The sequence below is a fragment of the Haliaeetus leucocephalus genome, unplaced genomic scaffold, assembly GCF_000737465.1.
Source record: "Haliaeetus leucocephalus isolate CR32 unplaced genomic scaffold, Haliaeetus_leucocephalus-4.0 Scaffold257, whole genome shotgun sequence".
Lineage (NCBI taxonomy): Eukaryota > Metazoa > Chordata > Aves > Accipitriformes > Accipitridae > Haliaeetus > Haliaeetus leucocephalus.
In genome coordinates, this window is record NW_010972693.1 from 109,353 (window position 1) to 122,150 (window position 12,798).

Below are 12,798 nucleotides of genomic sequence, written 5' to 3' on the forward strand. Positions count from 1 at the left end.
AATTCTTAGTCTTTGGCTGCAGCTGTCAAATACCCAGTCTGTATCTCACTGCAAAGAAGAACAGATCTCGCCAACGACGAGAATGCAGCTGAGTACTTCAGGAGATTAATGTTATTTGGGGAATTTTTTCTGGTCACGTGACAAAAAAGTATTTCCAAAATGTTAGAAAATAATGATTTTAGATTCTAGCGTTGACCACCAGATCGCTAAAAAAAAGCGAGTTAAGAGCATCCTCCAGATAACAAGCGCCTGTGGGAAGGAAGACAACGTACCATCACCATCAGATTGTGCAAGGATCTTGGCAAACCATCTTGAGTCTCGTGGATTTTGGGGGGTTTTAAATAAAAATTGCCTTCCTACTGAGAACATATGAGTACTATGGGGCAGAAAAGTCTATTTTGCAAGCGTATGATTCAGCCTGTCTTCAAAGTTCTGAAAATAAAGGCTCATTCCTCATTTTCACCTACAATCAGACTCAGCTCCAGCTGGATTTCCAGAGAGATCCACGAAGGTGAACTAACCCAGCCTGGGTGCCAACATCCCCTTCCCTAACCACACAGAGGGTGACACCCCTGATGACCTTATCAGCCATCAGTTCAAACTAAAACAATCTTCGCTTTCCAACCCAAACTATTTTTCATTTTTCTTGTCTAATATCTCCTACATACTACCGTGCAGATCCTTCTAGAGCAAAGGTGTTTGCCTGTAGACTGCTGTACTTGGGGGCTAACACCAATCATATTACAAATAGCTCAGATATGATGTTGCCATCGCTTCGTGAAAGGATTTTCACGCAAAATTGAGGCTGGTTTACTGTCAGAAGCAAAAGCGCTCTCGCAGAGACGTACTGAAGCTCCCAGGGAGGAAGGAGCCGAGTGCCGTTGCAATGTTATAAACAAATCATGAGCTGCCGTTCCCATCCGTACGTAGGAGTCCGCGGGCTTAAAGTTTGGCTTCCTCCAGTCCCCTAGGATCTATCTGCACACAGCCTTGCTCACATGAATAAAATTTTCTTTTATCATCTACCTAACTTCATACTGGGGTTCAATATTCACTTTTGATGTAAAAATTGAGCAATAAAAGAATGAGCATAAACCAGGAAGACAGCTCAAGCCCTCGTCGTTGAGCTCTGAAGTTCACCACCCAAAGGGATTTGTCTTGATGCCCCCGGCTTCTAGAGGCAGATTAAAACCGAAACCCCACGCTAAAGCACAGAACATTTGCAGCTTGACATTTAATACTGGGATGAAATATGAGTTGGGTGTTTACACGGCTGTAACAACAAGAGACAAAGATGTAAACAAGGCGAGCCTAGGGACCTTCTTCACACAAAGAAAAAACCCTCCCCACAAAAAAAAAGCAGTATTTCTTTCAATTTTAACAAATGGGTAGATGAGAAGGCATTCATTTAGAGATGACTTGTAGCATTAGAACCTCAGAAAATTAAAAGTGAAAACAATTGCAAAAAAAAAAAAAGTATTTTTCATCATTTCACTGTTCATTTTCTGCAGTTCCCTCACTTTTCTGCACAGGAAGAGGATTGAAGCCTAACAAGTTTCACCATGCCGGTGGCATCCAGAGGGCAGAGATCATCAGCTGGAGGACAGGAGCCTGCTACAGAAGCATTAAGACTGATGAACAAAGCATCAGAATAGCAAGTTTTAGATAAGTAAAAACCTTTTTCCAAGGGAGGGGAAAGAAAAATGCAATTGAGCAGAATGAGTACCCCGTGCCCACCAACCACCCACACCTACACCAAGCCTCCCAGCCCCACCCTCACAAAGCTTATCCATAAAAGCAGCCACATGCCACCACGTTAAGGCTGCTCTTCAGCACTCGTGATGATGTCATCCAAGCTCTTACACAAACGCAGCCTTGATGCAAGAACCTCGATGCAAAGAGCCTCAGCCCCAGAGTCGGGTGGAAACGGAGCTGGCAAAACGCGTCGCTCCTGGAGAGAAGAGCTGGGCAGTTTGCAGCTAGAAGGAAATTCAAAAAGGACCTCAAATGGGAGGCTGGAAACCATAAGCGGCTCTCAAAGCTAAGTAACATTGCCTCTTCTGCTCAGAAGAAGATGCACTGCCCAAGAGGGAGAAGAATTTTAGGTAAGAGGACACATCTACCAGCCTTGGGGCAGAACTGCCTCCCCAGCTCCAGTCATAGGCCAAACCATGGCACGTCCACACCAGATATCTCCAGGAGAAAAGGGACCGTTGCCTTCCCTGTGGACACCTCAGCTGTTCTCCAGTCCACGTAGAAGGACCTCTTGCTGGCACTGCATCACCTTCTAGCCCTGGTACTATAAAGTGACCATCCGTAAGGGAACGAGCTTATGCCAGCTAACATTACAGCTCCTGAGGGACACGGCCGATTCCCACCACCTACTTCTCCAGGCCCACCAACTGCCAGAAGTGACATCGGTTCAGCTGATGAGACCCTGGAGACAGTGAAGATGGAAAGAGGGCAGTGAAATGGGCACCACGTATTTTGAAGGATGAGGGCTGGACAAAGAGACAAAGAATTGCCCAGTCATCTTGAGAGTTGCCATCATTTGATGGAGCATGGTAGGAAGCACCCCTGAAAATCTGCACTTGGGTTTTGACCAGTCTTGAGTCTGAAGACACAGAAGCATCCCACAGAAGCACTTGCTGCGCCCCTTCAGTGCAGAACATGAGGCACCAATAGACTCGAGATGTGAATTTAAGAAAATTAATGGAGTTTGGCTATGCATATCTAACCAAAGGACATGCAGATGGCTCTAAGCAGCTGTGGAGGCCCTAGCTGCTCCCTAAGCTCCAAAACCACTTCAGAACTATATAGTCACCAGAAACAAGCAAGTTCCACCAGAATTTAATCTCCTAGTATGGAGCAAGAGACCACGAGTAAGAAAGAGGGATTCAGTGCTGCACCACGTTGGGCGCCAATGTTGGACAGAGTTCCTAACAGCTCAGCTCTGCTCGTTCCAGCCAGAAACGTTCAACGACAAGTCCTTCTGGAGAAGCCAACTTGGGAAAAAGGAGCATCCAGTCTGTTCAATTCCAGCTAGCAAAGAGTTACTCGCAGAACAAATCTTCCAGCTACGCAGAAGCTGAAGCACCAGCCAGAGGAGCTTCTAACACAGCCTTAAATTTTACAGAGCCTTTTAGACAAAGACTGGCTTGAGCCATAAAGCTGTGAAAAAGGGGGAGGCTTCACGCTTGAAAGGCAGCCACAAAGTGTTTCTCTGACACCCCGGCCTTCTGACAAAGAGCTGTTTCCATTCTTCAGTCAAGTGGTACCTCCAAAGTACAATACGCCCAAGGTCATAACTCCCAAGCCAAGACAGTTGGCAAACCCTCTCAGCTATTGAGCCGCCTCTCCCCAGGGTCTCGTACAGGCTTTTGAAGGATGGTTCTAATGGACATCACCACATTGAGCTCAAGCAAGCTTTAGGCAAAGACAGCACATTCAAAGTCAAGTCTTCTGCTCAACAAGACTTTGAAGATGACTTAAGAGGGCCAGTAAAGGTAGGCATCTTCCAGCGGACAGCCTGCCAGCCAGACTTATGCCTGTTATTGAGAAAACAGATGGCAGCTTGTGTGCTGGAGACGTCGTTTCACCACGAGGCCAGGGTTGGTGATGGAGTCCAGCAAAAATCCCTGAAATTCCTCTCCTTTTCCACACACCAAATCAAAGGAAGGAATGGGCCTATTCAATGCCAGTCTATGAGACAAATACCAAAACAGCACAAAGATGAATTATGAATTGTAGGTGCTACGAGAATCAAGAGCTTCCAGCTCAAAAGGAAAGTATGTAGTGGGCCTTTTGGTAAAACCGTGCCACAGAGGCAGCATTTCCTTCTGAACTTCCACCAACATGTTTAACTCGCATTTTTTTCTCCAAATTATAATCTCATGCCCCTTCCTTGAAATGATTCAACTGCTACCACAGTCAATCTTTACCATGGAAGATTTACATCATAGCAAGGAAGACATTGATAAGACTGCAGAAAAACCTAAAACTCAGAATCACAGAATAACTAAGGTTGGAAGCAGCAGACCTGCAGGTGTCTGGTCAAACCTTCTGCTCAAAGCAGAAGCAACTTAAGTTGAGCCTGTTCAGGGCCCCTGTGAATGTCTCCAAGGATGGAGACCTCCTCAACACTGGTCTTTGTTCCAGGGTTTATCCACCCTAATGCAGCCCAGGGGCAACTTGGTCTCCTAAACCCCAAACCACAACGTTGCTTTCCAGAAAGTCATCCCAAGGCTGACCTGCTGCATGGGGTTTTCGCATCCTGGGGAAAGGACTTTGAACTGGCTTTTGCTGAACTGCCTGAGGTCCTCATGAGCCTGTTCCTCCACCCACCGAGGTCCCTTGGAAAAGCAGCCCTGCCTCCAGAGCATCAACCACTCCTCCAACTTGGCATCATCCATGAACTTGCTGAGGGTGCATCTGTCCTATCATCCAGGTGATTAACGAAGATGTTCAGCAGTACCCACACTACTATCGACCTCTGAGGAATGCGACTCGTAACTGGCCACCAGCTGGACTTCAGGTCGATGACCACTACTGTTTGAGCCCTGTGACTGGGAGAGCTTCCCAAGCACCAGGTCCATCTCCCTCCGGTTTGGTTACAGGAACACTGCAGGACACCATGTTGAAAGCCTTGTTAAAAATCAAGGAACAGGACATCCACTGCTCTCCCCATCCACCACGCTGGCCATCTTATCATAGGAGACTACTTGGTTGGTCAGGAAACTTGTCTTCTCCACCGATAGTCCAGGAGACACATCATTCTCTCTTCCGCAGCCTTTTCTACCCATTGCTTTTGGCCAGATGTGGGCCAATTTCGTGACACCTAGCGTTGAATGCTTCAAAAACCCAGGACTACCATCAGTAGAGGACTTGGGCCGAACACAACCCTGCAGTCTGGAGCATCTCAGTGACTGGGCAATGAACGCAGTCCCTTCTACAGAGGATCATTAAGGTCTCCTCTCAGCATGCTGGCACACAGATTTCTCTTCTGAAGCTCTGTCAAGGTGCCATCACCTCTCAAAAATCCATCAAGGGGTCAGCAGCCTGCAGGAGGCAAGGTTATCTCCAGCTCTGGCAAGGGTGGCTACGCTGCAAGCAATGCTCCCTAAATGAGCAGCTCACCTCTGGAATGACACTTTTAAACTCGTGCTTCCTTTGGATGTGTCAAAACAGACTTCCAGATGTCCCGCAGCAGCAGCCACTCATGCATGATTGCCCAGTACAACCAGCCAACTGCACCAATAGATAAAAAACCCCATCAGATCAAGGCCAGTAACCCCGTCCTTGGGTACTTGGTTACGGGGTAACCAGCGACAAGCATTCTTCTGAGTCTGGGGATTTCTCATTTATACTGGTTTGCTGGCAATGTGAATCATGAATTTTGGGTCAGGCCTTGTTGACCAGGATGGTTTGAGCGATGGCCACACCATCATTGCCATGGGACCAGATCTAACCTTGAAGCCTGCTCTGAGCAGCAGGGTGGACTGGAGACCCTCAAGGGTGACCCTTCCTGTGATCCTGCGATGCTATTTCATGCAGGGAAGGGGGAAAGTTAGTCTGGCATTTAGAAGAGCGATGCACCTGATGCTCTCAAGCCACATGGCCTGCGAGCAGCTCAACCACATCTCCTGGACCATGCCTGTGCCACACAGCAGCAGGAGGGAGCGCGGAGGCAGGCAAAGCGGTGCAGGACTGCCAGGACCACACACAGATTTTTGGCATGCAGCTCTTTGGTTTGGGATGAAGGGTCCCCATTGGTTGGACAACCCCAACCCACGCCAGCCTCAAAGCGACAGGCGGCACCAAGCCACGATCACGTACAAAGGAAGAGTGACATGACAACACCAAATAAATTTAGGCTGTCCGAGACGCTAAAACAAATCCCTAACATCTGCTTTTACACCTTAGAGGAACTCAGGAGGGGACAGTGAGAGCTGGCCACATCGGATGCTGTGGCCGACTGGCACCCAAAGGTTCCCTTGACAACTTGGCTGCAGGCAATGTGGGGATTTTACATTGGCTTCTCTTCTCACCACCCTAAAATGAAAAAGCGTTAAACAATGTTTGTAAACAAGAGGGAAGCCAGCAAGCGCCTTCCTTTGTTTGCTTCCCGGGTTCTCCTCGCAGAGACGATCTGTTTCTCATGCATTTCGTGGGCTCCTCTCCACACACGCAGCACTGATCACGGGGTGCAAGGGCAGTGAGATTTTATTTCCCTTAAAATGGTTTGGGAAAGGATTCCAAAATTATTTCCATCATGCTTCAATTGGTAAAAGGTGTTTTGATTATTTTTTTATTATTATTTAATTAGGGGTTATGCTTCTACCCAATATTATCATTAAATTAACTTTAGGGACAGATCAAAGGAAATCCATATCAGAATTAGTCACTTAAATGAACCCTGTCTGGCTACGAGCCACAGATAATTTCCTCCTCCTAGAAAGCACTTTATGAATCAACATTAAATCACAAACCAACCTACACTTAATCCACACCGAAAAAACCCAACACACCAGCTTGCAGCTGCTTATCTGCGCCACATATTTTACAAATGCTCTGCTCCAGAGACAAGCTAATGAAGAAACACTTAAGAAATCAGGATCAGAAAGCCGAGCACATCTGTAACAAGTTTAATCCCTACATTTGGTACGACTCTTCCACATTAAAGAAACTCCAACTAGTCTGGCATTGCCTTTATGCAGCTCCAAACATACAGAGTAGGTTCATTGGTTGAACGATCCTTGAATTCTGTGATTTAGGTAAACTTGTACCTACAGCCAACCTCTTCAGTGCTGTACAAGACAGAGGCAAGCTCACAACTGCTCTTCAAGATATTCCATTACAGCATGCCTCGTTCCCCTGAAATAATTAGCCATTAAAAGGCAAGAAACAATGCTGCAGGGGGAGCAGATGGACAAATCTGAACCACCCAAGCCGATCACTACCAGCGACCTTACCGACACCACTCAGCAGCGCCCTGTCAATGCCACGGAGCGATTCAGGCACACGCAAACTAATATTTAAGCTTTAGCTTCTCGTCCCCACAATGGCTCTAGCATGTGATGACCATCCTGCCAAACAGTGAGATCTTAAGACAACATCATGACTCCAGAAATGCAAAAAAATAGCAGCAACCCAATCCCGACAGCCCATCCAAGCAGCAGCAAACTTAAGTAACCAACTGAGACCAAACTGCTAAAATATCCAACAGGTACAAACTGCTCATGTGTTTCTAATCAACCACTACCCTGGCTGATAATGAATATTTAAGAAATATTCAACGATGGGTGTCATTTGCACAGAGATGGTTTGTCAACAGAAGAGAGTCCAAAGAAAGGACCTTCAGGTTATTAAATCCAAGTGACCTGATCCGGCTCGAGATACAAGAAGGCCTTGTTTACAAAATATTAATGATAAGCGAGCACTTGGTCAGCGCAGCCACTGCTTTGAGGATCAGTAGGTGACACTCCAAGTCTTTGGCTCGTCCCTGTCAACAGTCAGCAAATAGCTGAAGTGAAGAATCAGTTATTTTCCTTATTGACCCACTGTTTTGGTTTAACCCCAGCCAGCAACTAAGCACCACACAGCTGCTCACTCACTTCCCCCCACCCAGTGGGATGGGGGAGACAATCGGGGGGGAAAAAAAAAAGTAAAAATCGTGGGTTGAGATAAGGAAGTTTAGTAGAACAGAAAGGAAGAAACTAATAATGATAATAATAACAACAACAATAAAATGAAAATAATGATAAAAGGATTGGAATATACAAAACAAGTGATGCACAATGCAATTGCTCACCACTTGCTGACCAATGCCCAGTTAGTCCCTGAGCAGCGATGCCCCCCAGGCCAGCTCCCCCCAGTTTATATACTGGGCATGACATCACATGGTATGGAATACCCCTTTGGCCACTTTGGGTCAGCTGTCCTGGCTGTGTCCCCTCCCAACATCTTGTGCCCCTCCAACCTTCTTGCTGGCTGGGCATGAGAAGCTGAAAAATCCTTGACTTAGTTTAAACACTACTCAGCAACAACTGAAACCATCAGTGCGTTATCAACATTCTTCTCATACTAAATCCAAAACATAACACCAGCTACTAGGAAGAAAATGAACTCTATCCCAGCTGAAACCAGTACACCCACCCAGAGAAGTCAGGCACCAAAACCCACCACACTCTCTGCTTTTACATTTTTATGTCAACCACTGGACACAAAATCCACACTTGAAGCTCAGCGCTGAGGTCGTGCCTTCAGTAAAGCTGATGCCTTGCACACCACACCTCAGGAACACGTTGTTAAGAGGAGAAAGGATGAAGGGTGCAGAAAGATGGCAAAGGAGTTTTGGTTTTCCATCTTCCCCTGAAAGCTACAGCCCAACGTGCACATCCCAAGAGCAGGCTTCTGCCCCTGCCGCTCGCTGCAGCTACGGGCAGGACGCTTGCTCACTGCTGCCACCTCAGCTCCCTCCTCTGCCAGGGGAGGGAGGACACAGAGCTCTAAGGACAGAGGGTGGCAGAATAACCTCCATGTTATACCCTCATAAACTCTCTATATTCATAAATGTAAAAAACAGAGGTATAAGAGTACTTGCATCTTCAACAGTGCCTGCTGCAACGGCTAATGAGTCGCATTAGGAGGAAAGGCCTTAATTTCAGGAATGGCATTCCAACCTGAAAGCAAGCCAGCTGGTTCCTACTACAGCTAAGGCTGCAATTTATGTTTGCCTTCATGAGTACAGAGGAATGCAGCTACTTAAACATCTAAGTTCAGTCTCTCTGCACAAAACAAAAAAGAAAAAAAAGAAGCAGAAAGACCTTTACTTTCCAACGTACCTTCCAGGCACTTGCTCCAGCGCATGTCCTGCGACCATCAATGAGCAAAAAACTTCTGACTGGCATGTCCCAAATCCTCTTACCATACTCCACGACATGTGCACGAATAGTTTCCTGCTTTTAAACTCCGCTTTGCCACAGGCAGCGCTAATCCTGCAGCACCACGCCATGCCGAGCACACAACGCCAGTGACGGGCACGGAGCTAGCACTGCTTGTTAAGCATAATTCCCCCACCCTGTCTCACAAAGAAGCAGCCAAAGCTTCTGTTATCTTCTTTATGAAAAAATTACATTAAATGAGACCTCAGCCATCAGCTACCTGCAGCTTTATGCCCTCAATTACACACAATACTTTTATCACAAGCTTTCATTTAGGCGCAGGGATCGGACAACGTCGTACCTGCAGGGAGAAGTTGCTAAGAAGCAGCTTAATATCATCCCCGTACCCATCAGTAAAACTACCAGGCAGTTTTACCACAGCCAGGGCATGCTCGTACCCCACAGCAGCTGTGGGCTCCCACTTACCACAGGGTTAAGATCACACACACCGGCACGCTGACACGACGAGATTCTCGTCTCGCTCCAGGCTGCCTCATTAACCACTGCTGCAGAGCTCGCAAGACCACCTCTCTGAGCAGTCGTTATCTTCTCTCAAGGAGAACGAGGGGGCTGGACAGCCCCCAGGCCTTGAGCAAGTCAAATTTGTTATCTGTTATGGCGTTAATGCTATCAAAAGTGCTCACCTTCCTCCAGCTTGCGCCTGAAAGTTTAAATAAACTCGATAAAGAGTAGTTTAACCAAGCTGAACATGCTGAATGAAATCAGGCTGCGTGCCCCAGAGCATCCAAAGGCCTGGAAAACAACTGGAATTAACCCTTAGACCCGGCAAATAAATCTCTGAAAGGATCAGGCCAAATAAGCACAAATAAAAAGCGAGAAGCAGAAATGCTGTTAACGTGGAGTCGAGCTAGTTCGCTGCTTGCGTTTAAAACACCCTTGTACATACAACAGAGTCAGTCCAGAGCTGGAAAGGGATTTCTGAAGGCATTTCTCTTGAGAAGAGATAGGAGAGATATGTCTCTCTGAAAAGCAAAGGGATCCCCTTTGTTTTCTGGTACAAGAGCCGAGGTGCTTCACAGGCACTTATCTGTGCGCAGGACAAAAGGAGCCGTGCAGAGAAACTGACATGGGAGACTGTCTGTGCAACAGTCGGAGCCAGTCGAGGGAAGCAGCGCAGAGAGGTGCCTTGTAGGAACACAAAGGTTAAAACCACCTAAGGGCACCCGTGATTTCTATTAAAAACAACCTGGACAACACAGATAAGAGCCCGAAGAAACCACAGCGGAGCAAAAGAAACCCCAAGACTTTTCATAGGCAGAGAGATCCCATCCTTATAGGTGGTTGGGGTACTAAAAGTTAAAAGTAAGTCTCAAATACTTCCAGCTCTCCTTTGGATGGGGCAGTTTGTACCACGTGTGGGCAGCCAAAGCGCAGCCCGCAGACCTCTGATGCAGAAGAACCACCTTCAGCCTCCTGTCCGGCACAGAGTACGGGTGAAATCCATCTTCTTCATCCCACTACATCCCTCACCCATCCCTGATTCTCCACTCCGCCCCAAAGGCTGACCAGGCGCTCCTCTAAGCACATTGTGAAATGGTTATCTACCCCACCAATGGATCCGCATTAATTGCACCATCGTTAACTCCCCTTGTACTCAGAAGTTGGGGTCCTCAGACAGCTCTTGGCTCCCCGCCCCAGGCAGGGACTCGGCAGGCAGGCCTCACCCAGCAAACACCGAGCACCCGCTGCTGCGACCACAGATTTGGGTTGTTTCCGGAACAGGAATCATCTCTGAAATAATAATCTCCTTCTTTCAACTGAAACGAGATCTTCATATGGGCATAACCACAGCCAGTGGTGCTCAGACCCACCAAAGAACCGCTGCGGGCTCGAACCCACTGCTGATCGGCGTTGGGCCCCTTCACAGAACCCAAATTCTCCCCGGGTGCTTTCCAAAGTGCGAAGCCCCCTTCCCAGGTCAGGGGACAAACAAGGAGAGTGGCTGTCTAAAAACACATACACCTGACCGATGGGTTTTTCCTCGCTTAGCGGAATAGCTGCAGAAACAAACACTGCTGCAAACTGTCGTGGTAACCGGGGATGTAACTCTGCGTGGCGCGCTCAAGTAAATAAAAAGAAAGGGGGGAAGGAAACATGAGTTTGTGGTAACAAATGCTCTCAAGATGTACCAGCCAGTGGGAAGCTGATGGAGCTGAAGGGAGATCTGCGAAGCCTGTTCGGGGCGGGGGGGGGGCCCTGAGGGAGCCGAGGAGGGGAACTCTCTGCTCTGCTCCACGGGATTCAGGCTTTGAGATCAAAAGACCAGCGAGGCGGGCAGGAGACTCGCTCCTCCAGAAGTGACAGCCCGCGAGTTAAAACTAATCAGACTTCTCCTGGGAAAGCATCAGCAGGCACCAAAGATTTTAGGGGAAGAGCAGACGGGGAAAACTACGTGCCACAGTGCCACAAAGGGCACAGGAGCCGGGCAGGGAGCAATGCGTCGGTACAAAAGATGACAAGGAGAGACAACAGGCTTTGGAGAGGGAAGACAACGAAGTGACCCCCAGCTTTGCAACCCAGAGGGAACAAATCTGTTTCCACCAAGACAATGTGAGGCCGGAAAACATGCACTGCCTCCCCAATTTAGTCTTAAGGCTAAAGTTTGGGGGAGAAGGAGCTCGCCGTATGTGGCTTACAGACTTCGGAAGGGAGGATCGCGGCCGTGGCTCTGTCGCCGATCCCTTCCGACGCCTTCGGCCTCTCCCGCCGCCTGGCTCTGCCGTGGGATGCCGGCCAGCTCCCTCACCTCAGGCGGCGGGAGAAGGTTGGGGTGAGCCACCCCCTCCAATTTCCGCTCCCCCCAACACCTCCCGGTGCCGTTTCCTCCTTCCCGGCCACCGTGAGGGCTGTGCCAAACGCCTCAGCCCATCTTTCCTGTTATTAAAAAGAAAAAAAAAACCCACCGAAGGAGCTGACAAAAGAGCCGGGCCTGGGGCTTCCCAAAACGGCTGGGAGGGCGGCGTTACCCCAACAACCCCCCCCCCAACAACAACAAACAACAACAACAACAACAACCAACCCCGCTGCCCTTCGGATGGAGCCCCGGGGGAACGGGCCCACGGCGGAACCGGGCCTCCCCGCCGGGCACCGGCCACCGAGGGGCCGCGACCGAGCTCCGAGGGGTTGGAGGAGGAAGGGGAGGAGGAGGCGGAGAAGGAGGAGGAGGAGGAGGAGGAGGGAGCCCCTCGCCCCCCGGCAGGCCTCACCGATCGCTGAAGCTCGCCCAGCCAGCAGCTCGCCCGCTCCTTGCCGCTGGGGTCGGGGTCGTGGTACAGCGCCTGCACGGCCTGGTACACCACCTGCAGGCTGGGTTTGCCCCCGCCGCCTTCCATGGCTTGTTCTTTCCTCCTCCACCCCCACCACGGCCACCCCCCCTCCCCTCCCGCCCCGCCTCAGCACCGCCCGCCGTTGCCGCCCGCCGCCATCTCCTCCGGTACCGGGACGGGGCGGTGTAACCTGACAGAACGGTCCCCCCCGGAAACACGCTCCCTCCGCCGACCGCGTTCCGCTTCCCTTTTCCCTCTTTTCCTCCCTCCCTTCACCCCCTTTTCCTCGCCGCCCTTACACCCCTCCTCCGTCCCCTCCTCCTTTCGGCCCGGTTCGCGTATCCCGCCCGGATCGGCTTTTTTTTCTAAACGGGGGGCGTCAAATCTCCCACCCGGAACGATCCCCTTGCGCCTTCCGGGGGGGTGCTGCGGCAAAAGAGCTCCGGGTGGGTGCTTCCCCCCCCCCACCCCCCCCCACGCGGAAGGGACGCGCCCGCCGCGGCGGGAAGGAGCCCACGGGCCACCCCCCCCCCCCGGTCGGGCTAACGGGAGCAGCTGGGGGGCGATGG

General features: G+C 49.8%; 1 protein-coding gene across 3 annotated transcripts in view; it reads right to left on the reverse strand.

Annotated features, from left to right (window-relative positions):
• Positions 1-12,318, reverse strand: part of TNPO3 (transportin 3) — a 42,677-nt gene extending 30,359 nt beyond the window's left edge. For 2 of the 3 annotated variants that reach the window (XM_010568784.1, XM_010568783.1), the window contains exon 1: positions 12,170-12,318. In XM_010568784.1, the coding sequence (XP_010567086.1) occupies positions 12,170-12,295 (126 nt within the window). In that variant the 5' untranslated portion in view covers positions 12,296-12,318. The remainder of the gene's footprint in view (positions 1-12,169) is intronic. The other variant, XM_010568785.1, reaches the window with a different exon arrangement.
• Positions 12,319-12,798: the final 480 nt, after the last annotated feature.